The 17,966-nt window shown below is 44.8% G+C and overlaps 1 protein-coding gene across 1 annotated transcript; it reads right to left on the bottom strand.

Moving 5' to 3' along the window:
* Positions 1-293: 293 nt before the first annotated feature.
* On the bottom strand, positions 294-17,796 carry nat9 (N-acetyltransferase 9 (GCN5-related, putative)). The gene is made up of 7 exons (XM_041220938.1): positions 17,695-17,796; positions 9,252-9,370; positions 8,181-8,290; positions 7,011-7,151; positions 4,807-4,866; positions 1,213-1,307; positions 294-657 (listed from the first exon to the last, which is right to left on the bottom strand). The coding sequence occupies exons 2-7, from the start codon at positions 9,326-9,328 to the stop codon at positions 517-519; spliced, it is 624 nt and encodes a 207-aa protein (XP_041076872.1). The 5' UTR covers positions 9,329-9,370; positions 17,695-17,796; the 3' UTR covers positions 294-516.
* Between the last annotated feature and the right edge of the window lie 170 nt (positions 17,797-17,966).

The raw sequence follows: 17,966 nt of genomic DNA, 5'->3' as shown, positions 1-17,966 counted from the left end.
TTGTTTTTATCCTTTTTTCCTCCCAATTTGAAATAGCCAATTAGTTTCAGGCTCAGCTCACTGCTACCACCCCTGCGCTGACTCGGGAGCGGCGAAGACGAACACATACTATCCTCTGGTGTGTGTGACACTGACACAGGTGTGCCATTCTAATGGAAGGGCACAGATTAGGATTCAATTAGAATAGCTCTTAATGGATGTTAATGCATTTGTTATTTAATACACAGTAGCAACAACCTGAGAATGACTGGCCCCAGTATTAGCATAGTGTTAATGATCTAGATCTCCCAGCATTTGAAAGAAGCAAGATTTTGACTTTATTTGTGAATCTACATTTCAAAGCTGCATGTTCCTCTATTTGGAACATGTTACAATAGCTTGATTTTCTATTAAAAAATAAAAAAAAGCAAAATACATAAATAAAATTCAGAAATCAAATAGTTTGCTGGCCACACTGAAACTATGTGCCTCACTCCACTGTCTTGTCTTCATGATTTCCTCAGTTTATGGACAGCTCTATTCTTGTCTGATGTTGGTCTTTGTTTTCTTGTACTCTTTCTCCTCCATAAATTTCTTGCCTCCTAGCAGCCACTTCTTCTGCGCTTCATCTATCGTCAGCTGTAACGTTATTTGTTGGAAAACCTCACTGAGAGACACCTGGAACACACCAGACGGTTTCTGTTAACTTCCCATTGCCCATGATGAGACATCTATGTGTTATACACCCTCCCAGTGCCACGATGAGACATCTCTGTGTTATACTCCCTCCCAGTGCCATGATGAGACATCATGTTATACACCCTCCCAGTGCCATGATGAGACATCGTGTTATACACCCTCCCAATCCCACGATGAGACATCTCTGTGTTATACACCCTCCCAGTGCCATGACGAGACATTGTGTTATACACCCTCCCAGTGCCATGATGAGATACCAACATGACCTAAGATCTTGGAGGACTTTATTTGCTAAATGAAAGGCTGTCTCAGGGTGTAATCAACAGAGCAATACCACACATCCTCTAATTTGCATTCACTGAATCTAATTTCCCACAGTGTGTAATGCATACAGTTTTACTGCTTGTCCTTCATCGCTAAAATAACTGCATTCTAATTCTTAAATACCTTAAAAAAAATCAATCCACTAACAGTAAAATATGAAATTTTCTCTAATTCCTCTTTTATAAAAAATACAAAATGTACTTCAATTACCTCCTGAAAATGAAACTTCTTAAACATGGCGATGCTGACTTTGTTTTCCAGGCCAACTTTGGCTTCAAACTTTGAAATTCCAAGTTTTGTTACTCCTGGAACAGACATAATAATAAAAACCTGTGTTAGTGAACTGAGTCTGAAACAGGCAACCCTCAACCTTCTGATGTACACTCAAGTGGGTTCATTACTTAGCCGCTGAGCCACTGGGACTTTTGTCATATTGGATGTTTACCATCAATATCAGACTCCTGGCAGGCCCAAGAATATGGAGGGAGATCACTGTCAAAAATATTCCAATGCATACTTGTATGCGTATTTGTACTCGTATTTGTATTTTTTTTTAGTTGTAATCGTATTTTTGATTTGTACCTGTAATTACAAGTACAAATTATTTTTACACATACAAATATTTTTGACCGTGATCTCCCTCCACACAAGAATGATCGATTACACTGTGTAACAAAAACATTTTTTTGTTCCTGTAAATACAGTATAATTGTAAATCTCGAAAAACTACTCACTTCTAAATCTTTTGTAGTCATCTTTGTATTACTTTAGTATAAATAAAAGTATAAATCTGACTTTATGTGAACGAAAAGACATACATTTGCCCATTTTCCCATTGGAAATAGTGATATTTTGAAATATCACTGTTGTGGTCACAAAAGCAAAGTTTGTGGGGAATAATAGCCATGTTCTATACTTTTGAGGCATAAGCAATTAGGAAATAACACTTACTACCCAGGAACAAAAATTGTGTTACATAGTGTTATCAAACTTGTGTCTCATGTCAACAAACATTACATCTTCATTAGCTTTTGAACTGAAAGACTGCTGAAAGTAAACATTTAATCAAAAAACGCTGAGTAATATGAATCCATAAAAACATGAACCCTGAGGTAAAACTATAGAAAAACTAGTAGATTTTTCCTAAAGCCTTCATCGGTGCAATGTTTCAAGCATGAGCCAAAATGTGTGCCTACTTGACTTTATTATACAATGGCAGAAACAATTAAGTAAGCTTTCATAACCATGTTTTATATAGTATATTATATGCACCTAATATTTGATTACTTATTTAATTTATCATCTTCAATATCAAAGTAAGGTACTTAGTTTTACTGGGAACCACAGATATTGAAATGTACAGTTTCAGCTGATACTATACAGTAAACACAGCTATCAACACTCCCTGTAATAAACGGCAGTGATTACACCGTGTAACAATTTTTTTTTTTTTTTGTTCCTGGGTAGTAAGTGTTATTTCCTAATTGCTTATGCCTCAAAAGTATAGAAAATGGCTATTATTCCCCGCAAACTTTGCTTTTGTGATCAGGACAGTGATATTTTGAAATTTACCTATTTTCCAGAACATTCCAGATAGATTCAGTGCCGAGTAAACTTGGAGTAACTTCTAGAACTTTCCAGTAATATAAATAGTAGTATAAATACAGGGTCCTTAAGCCCACCAGTTCAGTTTAGTTCCAGCTGCCTAAGTGGATACATATCTGCATTTTTCTGAGATGGCATCAAGAGGCTGCAAGCATCCGGCAGACGCAATTTGCTATGTCAGCTGCCAATTTATCAAGACAAGAGCGAAAAAGTACTCCGTGGAAGCATCTGCTAAGAAGTGTGAGGCCTACAAGGCATATTTCGGCATGCCTGTCGGGGATCAAGACAAACCCTGGGCACCTCATTTCACCTGCGAGCACTGCAAAAAAACTCTGGAAGGTAAGGAGGACAATTGTTGCTCGGAATTTTATGTTATAAAATTTGTTAAAATTTTTTACATTGTAAAAGTTTTTAATTTTAAAATGTTTTACAATTTTCAATGTAATTGAAAAAATATATCATATATGAAAAATTGTTGCGAGAATCTCTTACACATTAGTCATGGGTGAAATAAATGTATTTTTGTAGGATGGTACAGAGGGGAAAAGAGAGCCATGAAGTTTGCTATCCCAAGAATTTGGCGGGAACCCACTGACCACTCAAGCAACTGCTACTTCTGCATGGTGGACCCTTCCAAACGTCGGACTGGCAAGAATGCACCTGCTATCACGTATCCGGACCTTCCTTCATCCATCGCCCCGGTGCCACACTGCCATGAGCTCCCCGTACCCACTCCTCTGGAGAGAGAGCAGCCGTCTTTAGAAGAGAGCAGCAAGTCAGAGAGCGAGGAAGACGTTGTAGATCCAGATGACAATTTTAGAGGTGGAGCTGGGGAGAGAAACCCATACTACCCCAACCAAAAAGACCTCAACGACTTGATTAGAGATCTTGGTCTCACCAAGTCCAATGCCGAGCTTTTGACGTCTAGGCTCAAGCAGTGGAACTTGTTGGATGAAAGTGTGCAAGTCGCAGATCAGAGGACACGTCAACAACCTTTTTCCAGCTTCTTCACCCGTCAAGATGGGCTCTGCTTCTGCCACAATGTGACCAGTCTGTTCGAGGCAATCGGAATTGCCTGTAACCAGAATGAGTGGTGCCTCTTCATTGACAGCTCATCCAGGAGCCTCAAAGCCGTGCTGCTCCATAATGGTAACAAGTACCCGTCTCTTCCCCTGGCTCACTCGGTGCACCTCAAAGAGGATTACAACAGCATCAAGACCTTGCTGGACGCCTTGAAGTATGATGAGTATGGCTGGGAGGTCATAGGAGACTTCAAAATGATGGCATTCCTGATGGGTCTCCAAGGCAGTTTTACCAAGTTTCCCTGCTATCTTTGCCTTTGAGACAGCAGGGACACCAAGGCGAACTACCACAGACGGGACTGGCCACAGCGGACCGAGTTCTCTGTGGGGAGGAACAACGTCAAGTGGTAGCCACTGGTGGACCCCCGGAAGTCGCTGATGCCACCACTGCACATCAAATTGGGCCTTATGAAACAATTTGTCAGAGCTCTAGATAAGGAGTCGGCAGCCTTCAAGTACCTTCAAGACTTCTTCCCTAAGCTGTCTGAGGCAAAGGTCAAAGCCGGTGTCTTCGTCGGACCACAGATAAAGAAGATCCTGGAGTGCAATGAATTCCCCAAGAAGCTCACTAGTAAGGACAAAGAGGCTTGGAACAGCTTTGTCGCAGTGGTTCGGGGCTTCCTGGGCAACTACGGCACAATGGGCTGTAGGATGTCCCTCAAAGTCCATATCTTTGATGCTCATCTTGATAAATTCAAGGAGAACATGGGAGGAGCAAGGCGAGAGCTTCCACCAGGATATACTGGACTTTGATCGCCGCTACCAAGGACAGCATAACGAGAACATGATGGGAGACGTAAATTTTCGTAAATCTCGAAAAACTACTCACTTCTAAATCTTTTGTAGTCATTTTTGTACTACTGTAGTATAAATACATGTTAATTTGGATTAATATGTTGTTTTTTTCTGACTTTATGTGAACGAAGACACACAAATTTGCCCGTTTTCTCATTGGAAATAGGTAAATTTCAAAATATCACTGTCTTGGTCACAAAAACAAAGTTTGTGGGGAATAATAGCCATTTTCTATACTTTTGAGGCATAAGCAATTAGGAAATAACACTTACTACCCAGGAACAAAAATTGTGTTACATAGTGTTAATGAAGAACTTCTTACCATAACACATGATCATGCGGGTCACCTCCTTGCCAAACCCTCTGCCTCGGTAACTGGGCTCTGAAACACAGACAAGGAAAAGCATCTTCACAACGAGAACTACATCACACATGGGCACTGACACACAGACAGGGGAAAGTATCTTCACAAAGGGAACTACATCACACATGGGCTCTGACTCACAGACAGGGGAAAGTATCTTCACAAAGGGAACTACATCACACATGGGCTCTGACACACAGACAGGGGAAAGCATCTTCACAAAGGGAACTACACCACACATGGGCTCTGTGACAGGCTGGCGAGTGGATAGAGGCCCGGGGACAGAAAAAATAAAGATTTCCAGGCTGGGCGATGCCTTCACTGGATTTAGAAAATTAAAAAAATCACCCAACAACAAACACTAACACCAACCTACTTCCTCAGCTCCCTCCTCCTAATGGGAAGCAGAGGACTCCTTTTATGTCAGGTGGCTGGGCGCTGATTGATCGTTAATTAAGCTAATCATCTAATCAACTAATCAACCCCAGCCACCTGAACACAATCAACCCAGGCAGGTAGGGGAATTTAACCCCTACCATGCCAATTTCTAAAGGGCAGAGCTCCTCCCCTCTGGGCTCTCGGAGCGGCGGCTCCTTCCTCTCTGGCTCTCGGGACGGCGGCTCCTCCCTCTCTGGCTCTCGGGAAGGCGGTTCACCCCTCTCTGGCTCTCGGGAAGGCGGCTCATCCCTCTCTTTTGGAATGACTGGGCCATCTCCCATGTCTACCGCCAGGTAATTCACAACCATGAGGGCAACCTCTGGGAAAGACGCCGGGTGGTGTTGTTCCTCCCACTGTTCCCACCTCTCCCCATCTCGATGCCACAGCGTGTTGATAACTATGGGGAGATCGTGGATGAGGTCTGCCTCAGGGTGCATCAACCAGTCCCAGATCTCCTGGGACGGTGGTGAAAGTGGTGGTGCTGGATGTAGTGGGGTGGCCCCTGATGCCCAGGGTGAACACTGCACCTCTTCCTGGGCCTGATTGTAGGGGCATCCTGCCCATTTGTGACCATCCTCCTCACACCGGCCACACCAGTTTGCCAGTGGCACATCCAGGCAGGACCGCCAACGGTGGTCCTCCTTCCCGCACCAGGAACACCAGGGGAAGAGGATAGCCGGGTCCTCCAACGGTGGCTGCAGCAGCTTATATTTCTTCAGCTGCTGCCTTTCCTGCCTTTGCTGCTGTCTGCTCTTCTTTCCCATACTAAAAAAAAAAAACGCTGCAGTACTGCTCTGAGCCTCCTGGAGGCACTATATCCCACTGCTAACACCAAATGTTACAGGCTGGCGAGTGGATAGAGGCCCAGAGACAGAAAAAATAAAGATTTCCAGGCTGGGTAATGCCTTCACTGAATTTAGAAAATTCAAAAAATCACCAACAACAAACACTAACATCAACCTACTTCCTCAGCTCCCTCCTCCTAATGGGAAGCAGAGGACTCCTTTTATGTCAGGTGGCTGGGCGCTGATTGATCGTTAATTAAGCTTATCATCTAATCAACCCCAGTCATCTGAACACAATCAACCCAGGCAGGTAGGGGAATTTAATCCCTTCCCTGCCAATTTCTAAAGGGCAGAGCTGTGCTCTGCCACAGGCTGACACACAGACAGGGGAAAGCATCTTCACAAAGGGAACTACATCACACATGGGCTCTGACACACAGACATGGAAAGCATCTTCACAAAGGGAACTACACCACACATGGGCTCTGACACACAGACATGGAAAGCATCTTCACAAAGGGAACTACACCACACATGGGCTCTGACACACAGACAGGGAAAGCATCTTCACAAAGGGAACTACACCACACATGGGCTCTGACACACAGACAGGGGAAAGCATCTTCACAAAGGGAACTACACCACACATGGGCTCTGACACACAGACAGGGGAAAGCATCTTCACAAAGGGAACTACACCACACATGGGCTCTGACACACAGACAGGGAAAGCATCTTCACAAAGGGAACTAAAACACACATAACAGGGCGAGACAATTTTAAGTCACAAGCCATGGCCAGTGAGAATCCTGCATGGAAGGTCATTTATCATAACATTTAAAAAGAACCGCAATGAATTAAAATCAAAATTAACTCAAGAAAATACCACATAAATGGTTGGTTTTTCTCATTTCACCAAATGTTTCTGCTCTACAGTACCTGCAATCATGATTTCAACCTCCCCCAGAGAAGTGTCTTCAGGGTCTGTGAGGAAGATATTCACATCCCCCAGCATGCAGTCCTGCTCCGGCACCGAGGGGTCTGCCCAGCGATGCTTATCCAGGATAATGAAAGTGCATTCTGCAAATCAAACGCAGTCATGTCCTGTGGTGAGGCAGTTTCTACATTAATGTAAAGAATGTTAAAATAAGAGTTCAGCATTTTTATTGACAGTGGCACATGTCTGCCTGGTGACCTAAAACAGGACTAAAGCCGCGCTGTATCTCCTGATTGAATTAAGTAATGCTCATTGTTTTGTATTGCAGATATATGTACATTACATGTTAGCACTGATATAGAATTACAATGATTTTCTTTGCCAGAAATTGACCATGCAGAAAATAGTAAAGTATAACAAACCCAGTGTTTTCTATCAAATCACCTTAAATCTTGGGCTACACATGATTGTTTCAAAGTAGTTCCAGTTGGGTTGGCTAGTTTTTCCTGTAAACTGAACTACTTGCCTAAGAGTGACCCAAAGGAGAGCACTGGTGACGGAAGTACAAACAGCAGGGCATTCCAAGAAGAATCAACCAGAAAATATTTGATTTAACACCCTCGCCAATTTACACCTAACTGTGCTGAGGTTTAAACCCTAGTCTGTTCAGTAACACTAATAGGAGGGTGGTCCTTCCAGTCCAGGCGTGACGACTAAACTAAATTAACCTGATTGGATTAAGTGGTACATTTGTTTTTTTTTTTTTGCCTTGGACAAGCCTGAGCTTTGGTTTGCTGTAAATCGGCGGGGGTAGGTCATTACCTGTCGGGTGATTTGTCACAGAATGAGAAACATTTCATTGGTTCCCTACTTCTCAAAATGCTGAAAGTTGTGAGAAGTTGGGAAGCAATTTAATATTTCTGATTGATCAGGCTGGATTCAACCAGATGATGTGAATTCAGAAGACATTCTGACTGGTAGACCCGATGCATAAGAGATGTAAAACAGGAATATGTACAATAAATCAGAACGTTAGAAAAAGTAATGTGCTGTGTTTTAAACCCTACAGCCTGCCAGTAACATTAGCACACATCCAGTAATTGACCACCTATCACTGTATATGTGACTGTGCTGCCACTTGCTCGTCACACAACGCTAAAGCAGACTCTCACTGTCATCGTCCTCCCGCCAACTCTTCTGCATTTCGTACTCCTGCTCCAGAGTCAGAGGCTCCGACGCGGTCAGCTTCTGCAGCTCTGCAGAGCCCATCCATTGGTGGTATCTAAACAGGAGCAGCACAGGCGAGGGGTTAGTGCCAGACAGGGCTGCACGGACTCCGCAGCTACTGCTCAACTTACAAATACTTCATCTAAGGAAGCTTTGAGACTTCAATTCCAATTACTAACTCCTTCAAAATGTGTGTTAGGGATCAATCTACATTGGTATTGTTAAATCTGTAAAACAGTTTTCTCTTAATGGAGCTATATGTAGTTAATCTTACCTATTATTAGAACTAGAAACACCATGCTAGCTCCCATATTGTCTTAAGAACCACCACAAAATGTTGCAGTTAATACTGCTAATATAGCCTATCCTAGGCAGCACAACTAGAGACTGCACCCCATAGGGAGGGAGGGATCATCTATGTATTCAATTTAATTATGAGTGGTTGTATGACTCCAGGTTCACTAGGAAATTGTGGGACAGTTCAGGTTTTATAACTCATATTGTAATCTGTACTGGAACTTTTTTAATACTGATTCTACAGGCTTATTTCTATCCAACTTCAAATTCCCATTTTGAATGTCGCCTTATGGTTGAACCCACTTACCAGAAGGACTGGACCACAATGGGAGCCTCTGTTCCCAGTGTCTAGTACATCGCCTCTTTCCACCCTGCTGAGCTACTGAACCCTGGAGGCGGGGGCCCAGCCTGGGACACCTTTGCCTGGATGCAGTTGGGTCTCTGAAGTGACAGAGTGAGCTAGCCTCAGCTGACTTTCTTCCCCAACACATGAACGCCAATACACAGCTCCCCATGGACTCCCAACCAAGATCAGCAACTCAACAGTCTAAGATTCAAACCAGTAAGCTCCTGATCGCTTGATTTGCCTGTTACTAGTTTTACTGAAAGAGCCAATTTGAAAAGTGGTGAAAGTTTCTTGAATGCATCAGGATGCAAGTGAAAACCCTGTCCCGGTGAACCTGGAGTCAGACAGTCACCTGCATGTAAAGAGTGCAGACCTGGGGACATGCTCTGGGTTGTAGGGCACCAGCACCACATGCTTCCCCTCCAGCAGCGTGTTCTCATTTATTCTCATAATCCTGGACAGACCAGTTACATGGGGATGTAACAGTAGCTCCTATTACAAAAATTAAAAACTTCAAAACATTAAAGTCAATTCTATATCATTAAAATATGTCACTTTAAACACATTCCAAGTATTTTTTTTTTTTTTTACATAAAAAATCAAGTGCAATACCAATGGTACAGTAGTGCCCTAAATATGTGTGTGGACGTTCTACTCGAGGGTAAACTGCTAGAACCTAGCTGGAGGTTTTATTGATTCAATTGAATCATTAAAAAAGTGGCTGGAACAAAGAGCTGGTCTGGAAGGGTCATCCCTGGTCTTGAGGATTTCTATTGCTTTCAAAGTAATGCTGCCTGATTCTTTTCATTCCTGAAACCAGGATGAGTTAGCAGAACTCTATACAGATGCAGGGTCTGGACAAGAAAAAACAGAAGCACCTGTGACATGTAGCACACACTTTAGCGTGACTGAATTACCCATCATGACTCCACTACACTGTTATGCATGTAGACTTTAGTGTGACTGAATTACCCGTCATGATTCCACTACACTGTTATGCATGTAGACAGAACCTGACGGCTGATAGTATTAAGCTTGGCAGGTGCATCAAAGGCTGCAGAAATTACCAAAAGACGACTGCATCTTAGAGAACAGACTTCCCTGAAGGAGTTTCTTTTTTTATTGTCCATGCCCCTGTAACTGGATGTGATCACCCTGTCCTGCAGCCTGACTTCATTTGTTAGAGGTGAACTGACTACACGCAGTCACTTCAGCACAATATCGTCTCTCATCCGGGCTTAATCCGTGCCAAAGCGCTGCTACAGCCAGGGGGCACCTTTACAATGTATATGGCAAGCCACATTATCATTTCGAGTTATCTCAAATTGTATTTTAAGGTATTTTGAAATATTTAGAGATATATGTAAATCATTTTGAGATATCTCAAATTGAATTCCAGATATCTTTAATTGTGCAGTTTTTAAGATATCTAAAATTAATTTAAAGATATCTGTAAATCAATTTGAGATATCTAAAATTAAATAAATATATCTCAAATTGATTTACAGATATCTTTAAATACTATGGAAACCATATGGATTGTGCTAGCATGGCACGCCAAACTGTCATTTACAGATATCTTAAAATGAGGGTTTTAAGGGTATCGCAAAATCATTTAAAGATATCTCTAAATAACTTCCTGTTCATTTAAAGATATCTGTAAATCATTTGAAGATATCTTCAAATAACTTCCTATTCATTTGAAGATATCTTTAAATGGACTGGAAGTCCATTGAAAACATTAGGTTATTACCATAACCCTGGCTCCCTGAAAGAGAATGACAACCATTACTGAATGGGAAGAGCCTCTCTGACCGTCAATCACTGAGCATATAAAAAAATGCTGCCCTATCAGGGCCCTGCTGTGAGGGGGAAGTCCCTCCCACTTCCTGTTGAAGAGGGACATCCTCACATTAGCACATGGCCATTTTCTTTCGAAAACAGAGGTCAGCTGGGGACAGGACCTCAAAAGGTAATGGTTGTCATTCTCTTTCAGGGAACCAGGGTTATGGTAATAACTTAACATTCCCTTTCATTTTGAATGACAACCATTACCGAATGGGAAAGCTGTACCAAAGCTGTTGTGGCTCCTGATTACCGACAGTACAGCCCCACGGCGATAGCCTCAGAGCCCACATGACGCCTAAGGGCATACTGCCTGCAACAGTCTAGAGCCCAGAGAGGGTCTTGCTCGCTCTTGACACAGGGGTGGTACCGACAGACTGGAAAATTGCAAATGTAATACCGATCCACAAAAAGGGAAACAAAACTGAACCAGGTAACTACAGACCAGTAAGCCTGACTTCTATTATATGCAAACTTATGGAAACTATAATAAGATCCAAAATGGAAAATTACCTATATGGTAACAGGGTCCTGGGAGACAGTCAACATGGTTTTAGGAAAGGGAGATCGTGTCTAACTAACTTGCTTGATTTTTTTGAGGATGAAACATCGATAATGGATAATTGCAAAGCATATGACATGGTTTATTTAGATTTCCAGAAAGCTTTTGACAAAGTCCCGCACAAAAGATTAATTCTCAAACTGAATGCAGTTGGGATTCAAGGAAACACATGTACATGGATTAGGGAGTGGTTAACATGTAGAAAACAGAAAGTACTGATTAGAGGAAAAACCTCAGAATGGAGTGTGGCAACCAGTGGTGTACCACAGGGATCAGTATTAGGTCCTCTGCTATTCCTAATCTACATTGGATTTGTTTTTAACCTTACCCGTGAGTCATTTCTCATAAAAGCCATGCATGTGTCATCAATGGACAGCGCATGAAGCTCACTTACTCATCTGGCAAATGTAATGGCTATTAAAAATGACACCTTCAATGAAACAGGGCGCAATTCTGCAGATGCCATGGGCTTGAATGGGGGACCTATAAGGGCCTGCAGTACCAGTTCTAGATCCCACTTGGGGACCATACTTTTCATGGGAGAACGAAGCCTCTGAGCCCCGTTAAGAAATTGCACTGCCAGGAAATGTGACCCAGGGGACACAGAGTCACTTTTGTCATGGCAAACTAATATTGCTGCCAGGTATACCTTCAAAGTGGACGCTGATTTTCCAGCGTCAAACAAGTGTTGTAAGAAGGTTAATATGCGTTGTTGTCCACACCGGATGAAGTGAACTGCCCTGATGGAACGCAAGTTTCTGTGCGTCCAGGACAGGAGTCTATGCACTGTGTGGTGAAGGCCTGGTGAGCGCAGACCACCTTGGTGGTTTATTTAGGCTACCACTGCAGTATTGTCCATCCGGACCAGCACATGTTTGTGTGCTAACTGCTGGTGAAAATGAGATAATGCCAGGTTCACTGCTTGCAACTCTTGGGCATTTATGTGCGCTTGCTGCCAATGTCCCTTCCACTGATCTCTTATTCCTCTCCCATTCCAGACTGCTCCCCAACCCAGGCTGGAGGCGTCTGTAGTGACCACTTCCCTTCTGTGAGGGGATCCGAGGGGAGAACCGAGGCGCTGATTGCCAGGGCGGAGCCACCACTCCAGTGTCTTCTAGCATTGTCTGGACACTCGCACCGGTACTGATCTCGGATCGGGTGCACCTTGAGCGTATTTACTCAGGCTTGAAGCAGGCACAGTCTCAGCAGCCCTAGTGGAAGGATTCTCGAGGCAGATGCCATCAGCCCTAACAACCTTTGATATACCTTGAACTGTAGGAGAGTATCCTCTTTGGCTTCCAATGACTGAATCCTGTCTTCCGACAGTGAGGCAAGCATGCTCACAAAGTTCAGTTTGATCCGCAGGAACACTGTAGACTGAGATGGTATGAAGTTGCTCTTCTGTTGATGTATTGAGAGCCTTAACTTCATCACATGATCTATGACCTGTTTTGTGTGCGCCTCTGCGCATGCTTTTGAATGCGCGCAAACTAGCCAATCATCCAGATAGTTCAGGATCCAAACACCCCGCAGCTTGAGCGGAGCCAGTTTGAAAAAGTGCGGGGCGCGTGGGACAGATCGGGATGTGAAAGTAGGCATCTTGCAGGTCGATCGATGTGAACCAGTCGCCCGGTTGGATGGACTGGAGGATATGCTGTGCTGTCAACATGTTGAATTTCCTCTGTTCGAGGACCCTGAGGTCCATAATGGGTCTGAAACCGCCGTCCCTTTTGGGCACCAGGAGGCATCGCTTAGGCTTACCAAGCGTACAGCGTTCTTCCTTTGCAGATTGGCGATCTCCTGTTGAAGGAGTATCGCCCTCGCTGGTTCGACGGTGGTGAGGAGCACACTGTTGAAGGGTGGCGGACTTATGCAGAATTGTAGAGTGTATCTGTGTCTCATTATCAACAGCACCCAGGAGGCCTGGGTGCAGCCTTGCCATGGGTCGTTGCCGTTGGTCAGTCCGGTTGTGGGGAGGTTTGGTGGCAGCCGGGGCCCCTCAGGGGAGGTCTCTCTTGGGCTTGGGAGGGGGCGGGTCTTTCTTAGGCACCGGCCTTGGTCCCTAACCGGAGAACTGGTTACCCCTGGCCTGCGGTGGTCCCCTGCCGCTGGCTCTGCCTCTGCCTGCTTGTCTACTCTAGTGTGGAGGGTAGTGTTCAGACTCTTTTACCCCAGCAGACTGCGAATTCCACCTTGGGCGCTGACGGTAAGCTGGAAGGTGCGAAAACTTGGGAGGTGACCTCCGTGGCCTTGTGGGACCTCTCAAGGCTCACATCAATGGTTGCTCCAAAAGTCTGCCCAGGTGTAATGGGAGCGTCCAGTAGTGCCACATTCTCGTTCTCCACGACCTTGACCTGCCAGCCACAAATGACGGCAGGCAGCCACCATCGCCTTTAGCGACCTCAAGGCTCACATCAATGGTTGCTCCAAAAGTCTGCCCAGGTGTAATGGGAGCGTCCAGTAGTGCCACATTCTCGTTCTCCACGACCTTGACCTGCCAGCCACAAATGACGGCAGGCAGCCACCATCGCCTTTAGCGACCTCAAGGCTCACATCAATGGTTGCTCCAAAAGTCTGCCCAGGTGTAATGGGAGCATCCAGTAGTGCCACATTCTCGTTCTCCACAACCATCGCCTTAGCTACCGCGTGGAGCTCCCCTGTGACTGCTTCTGTAGCCCTTTCCTGCAGCCTCTCTGCCAACTGGTTCTGGTAGAGCACCAGTATAGCCATGGCATTTGCTGCTCTGACTGACAGCGCTGCCGATGAGTAAGCCTTTTTGAGCATCGCACCGGTTGTCCTGCAAGGCTTGGATGGACAGGTTGGGTCCTTATCCCCCTTGATGAACGTGGAACCTTGCACCAATACCGTGACCGTGTCCCCAATATTGGGGAATGTGCCTAGGCCCACTTCTTGGGCTCCTGAAGTATGAAGCAGAGACTCTGCTGTTCTGGAGACTGAGGGTGCAGACGCTGGGTTGTTCCAGGAGGAGCGAACCAATTCCAGGAAGTCCTGGCATAAAGGGAGGGCATGCTGTGGGTGCCCTTTCTACTGGAGGAAGCGGTTCCCCTTTCCCTCTTGTTCTGACGGCCAGGGAACGTCCGTGGTTGCAGCTGCACGCTGCATTACTGCCCGAACTCTTCCCTCTGCGACACGTGTACCTTATTTGGTAAGGAGCCCCCCACCGTGGCCTGCCCGATGGAGGTGGCTGGGTCCGATATGTCCGATCTGGACGCCATGAAGGACAGCTCACCTGGGCTAGGGGGTATAGGCAGATGGGATCGGGAGCGAGACTGTGGGGGCTGGGTCTGCACGGTGATTTTAATAGGGTTTTAATAGAATCTCTAGCATATTCTGCCGAGCCCATACAGTCTCCGCCAGCTCCGCAAAGTGCCACTTGGCCGAGCTTGGACGCCTCCTAGGCGACTGTGACAGGGATCGTCTGCGCCTATGCGGGGAAGGGGAGCGGTGCCTGTGCGGCAACCGCCTGTCTCCTGGTGATCGTCCCTTTGAGCGTTACCGCCTTGGTGGTGACCATCTCACCTCCCGAGAGGTGTCTGCACCTCAGTACTGGTGGTGGGGAAGGGAAGGGTGACCCAGTTATGCGGGAGAGCTCTCTGGTCGCTGTAGCAGGGGGAGTCCTAGAGGGCCTCTGTGGAGGGCCTTGGACCACTGACCTTGCCTGGCTGTTGACGGCTCCGAAGAGGTTCACCGGTGCTGGGATCGGAAAAGAGCTTGGTCGGTGCCGAACAGTTGGTGCCGGGTGGACCTGTTCCAAGGTCTGTGCCGATGGTAGGCATGGTCGGTGCCGGGCTGTAGGTGGCGCCGAAAATGTTTGCACACAGGTGCCGAATCAATTGGGGCTGGGTATGCAGCTGATTCAGTCACCGTGGGCAAGCACAGCCGCTTTAGGAAAGCCCGAGGCTTGAGAGGGGCGCTAGGCCTGAGCTGTTTTTTATTATTTTATTTTTTTTATTCTGGTCGCTGTGACCGATTAAATCGGTGTACAGGACAACGGCGCGAGCCCGCGGAGTCTCCTTACAGCACCACAACAGCTCCTCACACGGTATATTAACTACACTGTGTGTAGTTTTTCACTGCATTGTGCAGTGAAAAAAAGTAATGGCCACCGCCAGTCTCATAAGAGGGGTCGAAACCAGCCCTAGTCAGTAAACTGACGTGAGAATTAGGCCAGAGCACTCTTAGCAACGTTCGAAAATGCAATTTTACCGTGGAATTTTATAAATTTGCGGGTAAAACCCAAAAAACAAGCCAATTTTGGTACAAGAAAGCAAACACAATCTGACCTGTCTCAGTGAAGTGAGAGAGAAAATGGCGATGTGCTACTGTGAGGACGTCCTTCTTCAACAGGAGGTGGGAGGGACTTCCCCACCACAGCAGGGCCCTGATCGGGCAGCTTTTTTTTATATATGCTCATTGATTGATGGTCGAAGAGGCTCTTCCCATTCGGCAATGGTTGTCATTCGAAATTGAAAGAGAACATAGGGCATTTTCACAAGAAGTCATTTAGAGAAATCTCGAAATGGCTTCCTGTTCATTTGAAGATATCGTCAAATGATTTAGAGATATCTCTAAATGAACAGAAAGTTATTTGAAGATATCTTCAAATGATTTACAGATATCTTTAAAACCCTAATTTTAAGATATCTGTAAATGACAGTTTGGCGCACCATGCTAGCCAAATCCACATATTATTTAAAGATACCTCTAAATCATTTGAAGATATCTTCAAATAATGTCCTGTTCATTTGGAGATATCTCTAAATCATTTGAAGATATCTTCAAATGAACAGGAAGCCATTTCGAGATACCTCCAAATGACTTCCTGTGAAAATGCTTGATGTTTTGAATGGACTTCCTGTCTATTTAGATATATCTCTAAATGAACAGAAAGTTATCTGAAGATACCTTCAAATGATTTACAGATATCTCTAAATGAACAGGAAGTTATTTGAAGATATCTTCAAAAGCTTTAGAGAGATCTTTAAACAATTTAGATATCTTTAAAAGAACAGGCCGTTATTTAGAGATCTCTAAATGATTTAAAGATATCTCAAAAACATTTAAGAGATATCTTAAAACAATTTAAATATATCTAAAAACGCATTTTAGAGATGTAATTTAAAGCTCCATTTAGAGATATCTGTAAATCATTTTGAGATATATCTAAATGTATTTTAGATATCTTAAAATGATTTGGAGATATCTTAAAAAATATTTGAAGATACTGTAGCAAAATAAGTTCACACAGGCAGGCGTGAACCCAGGACCTCTCGCACTAAAGCATAGCGCCGATACTGCTGTACAAAACAGCTTGGTCCTTTGCAAGGAGCATATATCAGGCTCATGTCTCTGTGTGTGATTACAGCGTGTCACCTACCAGCCCTGCTGCTTCCTTCCCCTCCTCAAGTCTGCCCCAGACTTGCTCACCAGGCTACAGTCCAACAAGTGCGTGCCGGAGTACCTGCGTCCACTTCTGACACCAATGTAGTGAGATAGCCTAACTCAGGCAGGCACAACACACAGGGAGGGGCAATCCACAGGCAAGCCGGCTCTTTTGTACAGCGGTATCGGTGCTATACTTCAGTGCGACAGGACCCGGTTTGCACCTGACCTCCGCCTGTGTGTGGATTGCCTCACCCTCTGTGATGTGTCTGCCTGTGTTAGATCGCTACAATATCTTCAAATATTTAGAGATATCTGGAAATGATTTAGAGATATCTTCAAATATTTAGAGATATCTATAACTGAATTTGAGATATCGCTAAATGATAATCTGGCTTGGATGTGATCATCCTGTCCTGCAGGCTGACTTCATTCTTTAGAGGTGAACTGACTACATGCAGTCACTTCAGCACAATATCGTCTCTCATCCAGGCTTAATCCGTGCCAAAGCGCTGCTACAGCCAGGGGGTAGCTTTACAATGTACGTCACTATTACAACTTCACATACATAATGACTCCAGCAAGGCTGTTAATCATGTCAGACATTTTATAATGTCTAACGGCATCCCAAATGTATCGTCAAAATGAAAAAAGAAAGGAAAAAAAAAACGTGATACTGCGTAGGACTCGGAGGGTTTTTTTTTTTTAACAAGTTACCACCGCTTCTTGCCAGTCATCCTGACGCATTTTTGCAACGAATATACTGAACACAAGTACTGTAAGTGCAATGCACAACTTGATATACTGCTGTGTGTGTATACAGTGTGTATCCACAAACTAGTCGTGTCAACGTAGAAGATGATAAGTAGGGACACCAGACCCCTGGAAAACAACAGTGCAGGCTTTCTTTACCATAACTAGGTGCTTATTGGTCACCTCAAGCAGCAATAAAGTCACTTTGTCAGCACCTTTACCAGTAGCTTCATTCAGGCAAGCCATCGCTTACCTCGTTTTTACAGCAGCGACCCACTTCCTGCAGCTTGCAAGCACAATGACAACAAGCATATGCGTGCGCGCACTTCGAGTCCGGGAACGAGCCTGGTAGCTGTGCGCACCCCATAACCCCGGGAGGTGAGGTTTGTGATTGGCCACGTAGCGCGGAAATACAAACTCCATGAACCCAAAGCCGTGAAACTGCTGCTAGCATTCTGCCATACTGGCTCTGGTCGCTGTATAGATTGCTTGACGATAATGACCCTCTATTTGAGCCACAATGGC

This window comes from Polyodon spathula, chromosome 20 (assembly GCF_017654505.1).
Source record: "Polyodon spathula isolate WHYD16114869_AA chromosome 20, ASM1765450v1, whole genome shotgun sequence".
Lineage (NCBI taxonomy): Eukaryota > Metazoa > Chordata > Actinopteri > Acipenseriformes > Polyodontidae > Polyodon > Polyodon spathula.
Note: the sequence above shows the minus strand (reverse complement) of the source record. Positions and strands in the feature narration are given on the sequence as shown.